This window comes from Mandrillus leucophaeus, unplaced genomic scaffold (assembly GCF_000951045.1).
Source record: "Mandrillus leucophaeus isolate KB7577 unplaced genomic scaffold, Mleu.le_1.0 Scaffold315, whole genome shotgun sequence".
Taxonomy (NCBI): domain Eukaryota; kingdom Metazoa; phylum Chordata; class Mammalia; order Primates; family Cercopithecidae; genus Mandrillus; species Mandrillus leucophaeus.
The window spans coordinates 259,156-270,557 of record NW_012103310.1 but is presented as its reverse complement, the minus strand read 5'-3'; the positions used below and the strand labels follow the sequence as shown (position 1 = coordinate 270,557).

The 11,402-nt window shown below is 45.6% G+C and overlaps 1 protein-coding gene across 1 annotated transcript in view; it reads left to right on the top strand.

Moving 5' to 3' along the window:
• Nucleotides 1–207: 207 nt before the first annotated feature.
• The window catches only part of SETD4 (SET domain containing 4), a 16,070-nt gene continuing 4,875 nt past the window's right edge, over nucleotides 208–11,402 (top strand). Inside the window, exons 1-5 of the mRNA XM_011987731.1 lie at nucleotides 208–1,049; nucleotides 1,894–2,051; nucleotides 3,693–3,788; nucleotides 6,984–7,021; nucleotides 11,132–11,220. Of these exons, the coding sequence (XP_011843121.1) occupies nucleotides 1,979–2,051; nucleotides 3,693–3,788; nucleotides 6,984–7,021; nucleotides 11,132–11,220 (296 nt within the window). The 5' untranslated portion in view covers nucleotides 208–1,049; nucleotides 1,894–1,978. The remainder of the gene's footprint in view (nucleotides 1,050–1,893; nucleotides 2,052–3,692; nucleotides 3,789–6,983; nucleotides 7,022–11,131; nucleotides 11,221–11,402) is intronic.

Sequence of the window (11,402 nt, the reverse complement as noted above, 5' to 3'; positions counted from 1 at the left end):
GATGTGCTAGGTGTAGAGCCTAGGACCTAGACAGAAATGCAGATAAGCTCTGGCTTAGCCCAGCATTTAACTCCATGTGTCCTAGATTTTCCCTAGCTGCAAAGCAGGCAAATTGTACAGCCAAGAGTTCTAGCGACATTTCATAAAGCACTCGGGAGGCCTACTTACTTTTAAATTATACATTTCTTGCCTAAATTCCAGGTTACTGGGTTTTCTGACCCCAGACTCGACGTAGGGATTATGGGGGTGTAGGGGTGCCGACCTCGTCCCAGACTATTGGGCATTGGCGGCGAGTCCGCGGACACTGCGCATGCGCGATCCGGAAGCTGCCGCCCGCGGCGGAAGGGGCCGACCCGGGAGACTGAGGACTTAGATTGCTTAAGGACACCAGGCGGGCGCGACGACCTTCAGCCTCTCTCTCTGCAGCTTTGGCCCGTTCCTTTAACTTTTGTTCACTTGGGGCCGTTTGGCGTTTCCACGTGCCTTGGGCCCGCCCACTGCAGCCGCCATCTTGGAAACGGCCGCTGGCGCCTAGCTGAGCTGGTAGGACTTCCGGGTCGGGCTTCCAGTTGCCCGGGTAACGGGAGCACAGTCTCGCTGGTGAGTTACTTAGCCTTTCATTCATCAGCGTAAAAAGAACTGAGTTCAGGTCGCAGGTCTCCTCCAGGGCGGACATTATCGTGTGCGCTGTAGTAACCTCTCATCGTGTGGAGTCGTTCACTTAGCGCGTATTGCTCCGGCGCCCTGCGTAACGCTAAGATGCCTGAGGCCTGGGGTCCGATGCCCGCCTGGCTGTACTGTGGCGGCGGGAGCGGTGTGTGTGGGACCGTAGGGCGGCCTCACGGCTAGAGTTTCAGGACTGTGGGGTGCCTGTGTCTGTGGCGGTCGCCGGTGTCCTCGTGGTCCTCAGCAGGGTGCGGGTGGACAGCTCGTGCGAGGGCCCGGGAGTCTTGGAAACACTTTCCGGCGCGGTCTCTGGACTGAGCGCTGGGACCCGGACCGAACCAGCCGCGCTTGCCTCTGGAGCTGGACTAGCCGACTTTCGTTAGGTCAAATAATGAACCTTATACTGCCCAAGTGCGGTATTAATACCGCCTGGAGTTCTTGTCTCTTACTCATTTCTATCCCCGTATATTTTAGAAGTAGATTCATTTTATTTTTATTTATTTATTTTTTTCTGTGACAGAGTCTCGCTCTGTCGCCCAGGCTGGAGTGCAGTGGCGTGATCTCCTCTGGCTGCAACCTCCGCCTCCTGAGTTCAAGCGATTCTCCTGCCTCAGCCTCCCGAGTAGCTGGTATTACAGGTGCCTGCCACCAGTCCCGGCTAATTTTTGTATTTTTAGTAGAGACGGGGTTTCACCATGTTTGCCAGGCTGGGCTCGAACTCCTGACCTCAGCCCGCCTCGGGCTCCCGAAGTGCTGGGTTTACAGGCATGAGCCACCATGCCCGGCCCTTATTTTGTTTTTATTTTTATTTTTATTTATGCATTTATTTTTTGAGACGGAGCCTCGCTCTGTCGCCCAGGCTGGAGTGCAGTAGCGCGATCTCAGCTCACTGCAACCTCCCCCTCCCGGGTTCAGGCGATTCTCCTGCCTCAGCCTCCCAAGTAGCTGGGATTACAGGCATGTGCCACCACGCCCAGCTATTTTTTGTATTTTTAGTAGATTAAGCTGTAGTCACTAGGTCTGCAAGATAAAACTGTTTTAGAGGGACTGATAATAATGGGAATTCTGTAACTGTAGGGATCATGACTTAGCTTACAGTATAAACCTTTCATTTACAAAAACACTTGAGAGAAACAGTTTACCAAAATATACATTTGTATACTTAAAGGTACAAAGAACAGTGATTATCATATAACCAGAAAGTAAAAGAAATGTTTTTTATTTTAGATTGAGCATTTCCACAGAAATTACAGTTTTATCCTTTTTGAAAAAATAGAATTGTGTTTCAGAAAGAAGAAACTACAGTTTTAGCATGCAGAAAGGAAAAGGGAGAACAAGCCGGATCAGAAGACGAAAACTTTGCAGAAGTTCTGAACCAAGAGGAGGTACAGTTTTTGTTTTAGTGACAGTGATGAAAAAAGAAATCCTTTTGTGATTGCTTGTTTGTTCATACGTAGCTTTTCTTTCTTTCTTTTTTTTCTGAGATGGATTCTTGCTCTGTTGCCCACGCTGGAGTGCAGTGGCGTGATCTTGGCTCACTGTAACCTCCACTTCCCAGGTTCAAGTGATTCTCTTGCCTCAGCCTCCCAAGTTGCTGGGACTACAGGCATGAGCCACCATGCTTGGCCTAACACATAGCTTTTCTCAAAGGCACACAGTGTTCAAAGAGAATCTTTCTTTTTTCTTTTCTTTTTTTTTTTTTTTTGGAGACAAGGTACAGTCTGTTACCCAGATTGGAGTGCAGTGGCGTGATCATGGCTCTCTACAGCCTTGAACTGCCAGGCTCAAGTGATCTCATGCCTTAGCCTCCCTCCTGCCTCAGACTCCCAAGTACCTCGGACTACAGGTACATGCCACTCCATCCGGCTAATGTTTTTTTAAATTTGTTTTAGCAACAGGGTCTCACTATGTTGCCCAGGCCAGTCTTGAACTCCTGGGCTCAAGTGGTCCTCCTGCCTTGGCCTCCCAAAGCACTGGGATTACAGGCATGAGTCACTGTGCCCAACCCAAAGAAAATATTTCTTAAATAACACTCTTTTTAATGGTGCCATTGTATTCTTTTAGATCCTGGTGGGAATGTGAAGATATCTAACTCATTGTTTCAACTGTCTTCTCTGGGGGTGACTCCCAAGTTTCTTTTTCTGGTCTTGACCTTCAGCCACCTGTAGGATATCAGTGTTTGGATGTAAATTTATCACTTCAAATTCGGGGTAACCCTGTCTGAAGAAGATACTGTATCTTGTTCAATACAAAAGTGGCCATCTGGAAAGTCCTATGTAAATCCAACTGAATATGGTACAAGATATGGATAAGTTCACTTTTTTTTTTCTCTTACGGAGATCCAGTTGTTGGATCATCATTTATTGAAAAGACTACCTTTTTCCACTGATTTGCCTTCACACTTTGTCAGAAATCAGTTGTTCATTTACATATGGGCCTCTTCCAATTTTCTGTCCTGTTCCATTGACCTATTTGTCTGTCTTGACAATATCACAGTAATTTGATTACTGTAGCTTTAGAATAAGTTTTAAAATCAATCTTTAAAAGACATCGTGGCTATTCGAGGCTTTTTGCATTTCCGTATGAGTTTTGGGATCAGCTTGTTAATTCCTGTACGAAAGCCTGCTTGAATTTTGATTAGGATTACATTGAATGAATATAGTCATATGTTGCATAAGGATGTTTTGGTTGATGGATCACATGTACAGTGGTAGTCCTATTAGATTACAATACCGTATTTTTTTTTTCTTAAGAGGTGGGGTCTTTCTGTGTTGGCCAGGCTGGTCTCAAACTCCTGGCCTCAAGCAACCCTCCCGCCTTGGTCTCCCAAATGCTGGGAATACAGATGTGAGCCACTGTGCCTGGCCAATACTGTGTTTTTATTGTACCTTTTCTATGTTTAGATACACCAGTTCTTACTATTGTGCAAGTCTCTCTGACACATTTCATCAGACATGTTCTTTTAAAAATGGTAATCTGATTATATAGTGGTTTTAATCACCATTTGTTCTCTCCTTGCCTGATAGTGAATGAGAGCCACAAGTCTGAATTTATAGAGCTAAGGAAGTGGCTGAAAGCTAGGAAGTTTCAAGATTCAAACTTAGCGCCTGCTTGTTTTCCAGGTAAGATCTAGCCTTCAGCTGTCCTGCCCTTTCCCACGCGAGAGCCAGGTAGACAGCAGGGGCCACTCTTGCAAGTGGGCCTCAGCAGATATTGTCCCTCAGCTGGTTTGCTTGTGCTCCCCTTGGGTTGGAGGAGGAGCCCCCTGTGTGTGGCCAGTTAATTGCAGAGCTGTGGGCTTCAGCACTGAGCTGAGGTAGATTGACATTCTCTTCTGGAACTTGCGCTTATTAGGGAGGTTAGGTTAACATTCTGCCAGGCGCAGTGGCTCATGTCTGTAATCCCAGCACTTTGGGAGGCTGAGGCAGGCAGATCACTTGAGCTCGGGAGTTTGAGACCAGCCTGGCCAAAATGATGAAATCCTGTCTCTACTAAAAGTCCAAAAGTTAGCCAGGCGCGGTGGTGTGCCCTGTAGTCCCAGCTACTCTAGAGGCTTAGGCGGGAGGATTGCTTGAGCCCGGGAGTTTGAGGCTGCAGAGAGCCATGATCATGCCCCTGCACTCCAGCGTGGGCGATAGAGTGAGACCTTGTCTCAAAAAACTAACAAAAACCAAAAACCACTTTCTCCTGGAACATTCTCTCACAGAGGTTGGGCAGCTTGCTCTGGGTGTGTGCCTGCATACATGGCCACTCCACTCTCCACAGGTGGGCAGGAGATAACCACAGGGAGGACCAAGATGCTCTCTACAAGGATTTGGAGTCTGCTGCAGCACAGAGATAGTGGTGCAATTAGGGCCCCAAAGTTCTACATCACAGGGCAGGCTGCACCTTACAGAAAAGTTAAGGCATATGCCACACAATGCTCACATTGTCCATTAGAATTATTACTCAAGTACCCGTTAGGTAATTGAACTTTGAGCAAATTAACTTCCTCATATACCCCCCGCCAAGGCAAATGATTTCCCACTTGTGCCCCTTGCTGAGTGAGGTGATGTGTGTAAAGTTGTTTTCCATGAGTCAGTTACACATCATGACTTTGAATGAAAATGCTTGATTTGAGCCATTTTCTATTAGGGCCCCTTCTAGTTGATGGTCATGAACCATATTGTCAGCCTCTAACATAGTGCTTGACTTTTCTGTTTTTGTGTGTCAAAGATGGTCAGTAAAAGCCACATTCTTAGATTATACTGAACAGAGTTCTTCCCCAGATGATCAAGAGAGTCAGTAGTGTCAGCGGTAGATTTGCTGTGTCTAAGGCCTGCCCACATCTCAGGTGTCATTTGCCCTAAGATGGATGGGTTTAAAATCATCAAGCAGGAATCAGCAGATGGTTTAGATGGAATACCTGAGAATAGGTCATCTGTAATTTGGAGCAGTAAAGCGTTCCTATTTTTAAAAGAACAACTTGCCCTGGCCCCAGCCCCAGATTTCAGGCGATGCAGGTGCAGAAGCACAGTGGCTTGGCAGTGACCTGAGCCCAGTGCTTACAGTTCTGGGGACAAGGAACCTTCTGTAAGTGCTTCATATAGTTTTTAGCTCTTAATCAGTGTATGATGGGAGGTAACATTTTTGGGCTTCAGTCAAAATGTGTGAACTCTGGGGAATTCATCTTAGTTTGTGGAGGGGCATAGGAAATCTCCTAAGCAGGATTCCATCTTTAGACTCTCTCTTCTTTTCTGCCGTGGGAACTGACCCCAGCATTTCCTTTCACCACCAGAAGCGCTAGCCAGGTCAGGGCCTCCTATGTAGATTGATGATAGTGGAAATTTTGAGGCTTTGAGACATTTATAATAAGCTTTACTCTTACGAGCTCCTAATGGCCACTTCTACTTTGCCTAATATATCCAATATGAAAATGAAAGTAAGTGTAGATTACTGTGTGTTTTTTTGATATTAAACACTATCATGTAAATATAGGTAAAGGCTTTTCTAGATGTGTTCCATAGACCAGCTTTTGTTCACATATATGTTTGGAGAGAATTTCCACTTAGATTAGCACGTAAGGTTTTGGAAGGATAACCACGCAGAAGAAAATCTTCCCATTAGTAATTGATTCTAGGAGGAGTTCTGGCACACAGGGGTGATTAACTCCACAATGCGGTACACGAAATCAACGAAATACGCTATCAACACTAGAACCAGCTGTGTGAGCAGACAGTATCCTCCTGGGAGGGGAGATGAATTGGGACTCATCAAATCCAACTTGCTGGGAAACCCATAGAGGACTTGAGGCAGGAATTCCCACCATGAACCGGGAGCATCAAATCCAACCTGCCAGGAAACTGATGGAAGACTTGAGGCAGGAGTTCCCACCATGAACCAGGAACATCAAATCCAAGTTGCGGGAAACTGATGAAGACTTGAGGCAGGAGTTCCCACTGTGAGCCAGGAGCTCCCAGTAGTCCTGCATTGACTTGGCTGAATTATTTTCCCTCCCAGCTAAGAGAGGAAAGGTGAGGAATGATGAATTGGAGACGTTAATGCTCTAGGCCTCTTATGATCATGTAATACCTATGCCTGCCAGAAAAGCTGTCATCTGAGCATCCTTACAATGTTTGTCTGACTGCTCCAGGAGCAGAAGCTTAGGCATGGAGGGAGAAACTTCCGGAAGTTGGTGGGGTATTAATGCAGCTGCTGAGGTTACTGTGGTGACTGTGCTCCAGCTGGAGCCTTGGCTCCCAGGCATCCGCTGGAGCTGACCTACCCAGCTGAGCTCACCAGGTCATGGAGAGCCCATCTCATGGGTTACCTGATCAGAGAGGGGAGGATGTCTGCAGGCTTTGTGGGGACTTAAGTGGGGTTTACTGGCCAGCCGGCCAATCAAAGGGGTCTCAAGGTCTTTACTCTGGAGAGCTGAGTCTGGTAATGGGGATAAGTGGCCTGGGGCTCTAGCCTCAGAGGTTGGCTGGGCATTGGGAATAGCACCTTATTGGCCAGTAGGCCCCAGGGGAGAGAGTCCAGCCAAAGCTTCCTGCAAGAGGCTAGGAGTAGGTCTGTATCAAGTCCACGGTGGTCTTTAGGTCTCACCTCTGAAGCTGACTTTGCCCTTCAAGGATTATAACTCACTGGAGGTCAAGACATTTTCTGGAATAGCTTTCTGACTCCCTGTTTCTCCTTGGAATCAAAGACTGAGACACATCCAGCTTCAGCCTTGTGTAATTTTGAAGTTCACATTTTTTTTTTTTTTTTTCCATAATGATATGTCTAGGGCCTCGAAGGTGTAGTAGGATTTACTCTTTGTGTCTTTGCTTTCCTAGGTACAGGAAGAGGGCTGATGAGCCAAACATCCTTGCAGGTGAGAATTTTCCTTTGATCCTTGAAACCCAGTGTAGATTTTGCTGCTTTGTTTTTGTGGTTCAAATGAAGTGGATTAAAAAAATTTCAGACATACAGTCATTTCTTACTTACCTAATAGATATGTTTGAATATGGTTCTATCAACTAGGATTAAGTTTGTTGCAATGAAAGACAAGCCCAAAGTTGAGGTGCTTAAGCAGCATGGAAATTTATTTTTTTCTCACTCATAGAAACAAGCTTGGAGTAGGCTGACCCGAGCTGATGGGGCAGTCCCATGGTCCGTGGAGGCCCCAACTCCTTCCAGCTCTCTCATGTCCTTAAGGGAACTGCACCCTCAGGTCAGGGTGCAGGTCTTGGAACTTGGGCAGCAGGAGAGAGCAAGGGGGTGAGGAAGGGCAGGCTTCCTCCCTTTAAGGAAATTCCAGTCCTTCTGTCCTTGACCGGTGATCAGGTACACAGCCCTAGCCAGCTGCAAGGGAGGAGAGCCGTGCTGGCCTTTCCCCAGCCATGTGCCCTCTAAGTAGGATTCTGTTAGTGAGGACGGGGTGAGAAGGCGTGTTGGGATAGGCAACTAGCAATCTCTGCCACAACACATTACATGTCAGATCACGTTTAAAGTGTGCTGAGGCAGCTGCTGCTGTTTGTGAGGCAGTTGTGGTGCAGCAGGTAGAAACCAGAGCTAAGGGAGGATGAGGCCTCGGGTTTGGGCCAGAGTTGCCTTCAGCTGCCTGGGGGCCCCAACCCGAGACCCCCTCATACCCTTGCCTTCCATTTCCTCCTCTACAAAATGAGGAAGTAAATGATGACCTCCAAGGTTTCTTTTTGTTCTTCCGATCCTGTTTTAAAGATCTCTAATGCACGATTTTCTGTAAAGCTAGAAATTAATTTCTTCCTTTATTTAAAAATTGTCCTTTAAAAAATTCTTTATTTAAAACTCATACTCAGATGTGTACATACGTTTAGTCTAAGGAATGGTATCTTTTTTTGTTTTGTTTTGTTAGTAGATAAAAAGTAATTTTTTTTTTTTTTGAGACAGAGTCTTGCTCTGTCGCCCAGGCTGGAGTGCAGTGGCATGACCTTGGTTCCCTGCAACCTCCGTCTCCTGGGTTCAAGCAATTCTCTTGCCTGAGCCTCCTGAATAGCTGAGATTACAGGCGTGTGCCATCAAGCCTAGCTAATTTTTTTGTGTTTTTAGTAGAGACAGGGTTTCACCGTGTTGGCCAGGCTGGTCTTGAACTCCTGACCTCAGGATCTGCCTGCCTCGGCCTCCCAAAGTGTTGGGATTACAAGCATGAGCCACTATGCCTGGTCCAAAGGTAATTTTAATTGTTAAAAATGTTGTGCTAAAAAGATAAATTTTTAAAATATTAAAGGAAAATATAATTTCTTTAAAATGCAAACACAGTCAGCAAGGGAATTCAGGTTATGTTTCCTAAACAGGTGAAAATCACAAACACAAGAAGTCCAATATATAAAGAATGGTATGTTTTGATGTTGTAATTCTATTATGCTGTGTTAATGTTTTCGTCATTTAAATTTTTTTAATTGTGGTAAAATATATGTAACGTAAAACTTAACATCTTAACCATTTTGAAGTTCAGTAGTATTAAGTACTTTCATATTGTCGTGCAGTATTTTTATTTTTGGAGGAAAGTGTAATTGACTTTATTCTGTAGCAGAATTTGGGGATGAGAAATGTCATGTATGCAGCAGTAACTACAGGTAGTCTTTGTTTAGGTCATGAAATAATTGGCAGTTGTTTCACATGTACATTCAAATGTGGTTGTTTTATCAAAAGTTTTTGAAATTTGAGACATATTTTACATATAGTGAAATGCACAGCGAAGTGTACAGTTTGCATTTTGATGATAAAGAGATTTACCCAAATATTTTCTAACCATAAGATCATAGGATGTTGGAATGGGAAGTGACCATGGTGATCATCCAGCTTAATCTTGCTTTACAGATGAGGAAACCAGAAATTGATCCCGGAAGATTTTTTGGCTGAGATTTTTTTTTTTCTTTCTTTTTTGAGAAGGAGTCACGTTCTGTCACCCAGGCCAGAGTGCAGTGGCGCAATCTCCGCTCACTGCCATCTCTGCCTCCTGAGTTCAACTGATTCTCCTGCCTCAGCCTCCGGAGTAGCTGGGATTACAGGCACCTGCCACCACGGTCGGCTAATTTTTGTACTTTTAGTAGAGATGGGGTTTCATCATGTTGGTCAGGCTGGTCTTGAACTCCTGGCCTCAAGCAATCCACCCGCCTAAGCCTCCCAAAGTTCTGAGATTACAGGCGTGAGCCACCATGCCCGGGCTTGGCTGAGATTTTTAACCAACTTAGATGCCAGTTAGAATTAAAGGAGAATTTCACATCTGGCTTCATCATGTTGTGTTTATTTAAACTGTTTTCTATTACTTTACATTGAATTTTTCTTCTGTGGTTCTATCTCAGTGGGAGACACTGAGAACGATACTCTTGCAAGTGGTAGAATTCGATCCTTACTACGTTGGGCATGCTGGCCTTTCTTTAGCTCCTAGGCGTGGGTTATGTAGAGAGCAGACCATTGCCTAGCCACTTGGATTTCACTGAATACAATTTTTTGGGGGTAGTTTCTGAAGGGGGCTGCCCCTCTACACCTGTGGGTATTTCTCATCAGGAGGGATGAGAGACTGAGAAAAGAAATAAGACACAGAGACAAAGTATAGAGAAAGAACAGTGGGCCCAGGGGACCGGCACACTCAGCATGCAAGGACCTGCACCAGCGCCGGTCTCCGGGTGTCCTCAGTATTTATTGATGACTATTTTCACTATCTCGGCAAGGGGAGTGCAGCACGAGAACAGGGTGAACAGGGTGATGGTGGGGAGAAGATCAGCAGGAAAACATGTGAGTAAAGGAATCTGCATCGTAAATAAGTTGAAGGGAAGGTACTGTGTCCGGATGTGTACATAGGCTAGATTTGTTTCTCTTTACCCAAGCATCTCAGTATAGGAAAGAGTGACAGAGTAGTATTGCTGCCAGCATCTCTCTCCTCCAACCACAGGGTGGTTTTCTCCTATCTCAGAATAGAACGAATAGTTGGATTTACACCGAGACATTCTGTTCCCAGGGACTTGCGGGAAACAGGCCTTCCTCTTTTACTAATCCTTCTTAGCACAGACCCTTTACAGGTGTTGGGCTGGGGGACGATAAGGTCTTTTCCTTCCCGCGAGGCCATATGTCAGGCTGTCTCAGTGGGGGGAAACCTTGGACAATACCCAGACTTTCTTGGGCAGAGGTCCCTGCGGCTTTCCGCAGTGCATCGTGCCCCTGGTTAATCGAGAATGGAGAATGGCGATGACTTTTACCAAGCATACTGTCTGCAAACATATTGTTAACAAGGCACATCCTGCATAGCCTTAAATCCCTTAAACCTTGATTCAATACAGCACATGTTTCTGTGAGCACAGGGTTGGGCCTAAAGTTACAGATTAACAGCATCTCAAAGCAGAATGATTTTTCTTTGTACAGATCAAAATGGAGTTTCTTATGTTTTCCTTTTTCTACATAGACACAGTAACAGTCTGATCTCTCTTTCTTTTCCCCACAGTTTCTGTTTGTTTGCTATTGGTAGCACTATTTCTTGGCATAAGAAAGTGCAGAAACAGGTGAAACCCTGTCTGTACTAAAAATACAAAAATTAGCTGGGCACGATGGCAGGCGCCTGTAGTCCCAGCTGCTCAGGAGGCTGAGGCAGGAGAATCGCTTGAACCTGGGAGGTGGAGGTTGCAGTGAGCTGAGATCGCGCCATTGCACTCTAGCCTGGGAGACAAGAGCAAAACTCCATCTCAAAAAAAAAAAAGTGAAGAAACAGTATAATTTGAATTGTCAGGTGAAGGGTTGACTGCCTGTCAATGCTTTCATTTTTGTTGGGGTTGTGGGACCTGGCATTGGAGCAGCCTTATGTGCATCTGCTGACTCGCAGAGTTGGGAGCGACTCCATTGGTGGCTTTTGGTTGAGTTATAGTGAGTTCTTGGTAGGTGACTGTGGGATCAAAGACTTTTTCAGACTCATACTCCTGGGTTCTTCCCAAAGCATAGGCATCCTCAACTTTGCTTTCCTTTTGGCCAGGAGGGACAGATGATTATTTCGTTGCCTGAGAGTTGCCTGCTCACCACGGACACAGTGATTCGAAGCTACTTAGGGGCATACATTACTAAGTAAGTGACCACACACATGCTTACCTGGTGCAAGTGCTTCTCCTTAAAGTCTGTCATTGGCGAATATGTCTCTTGAGACATAATTCATTAATACCCAGTCCCTTTTAGAGCAGATAAATACCTGAAATGATGTGAAAAGTTTACTCTGTTCTAGAAAGTTTGTCCTCCCTCTTCCCCTCCCT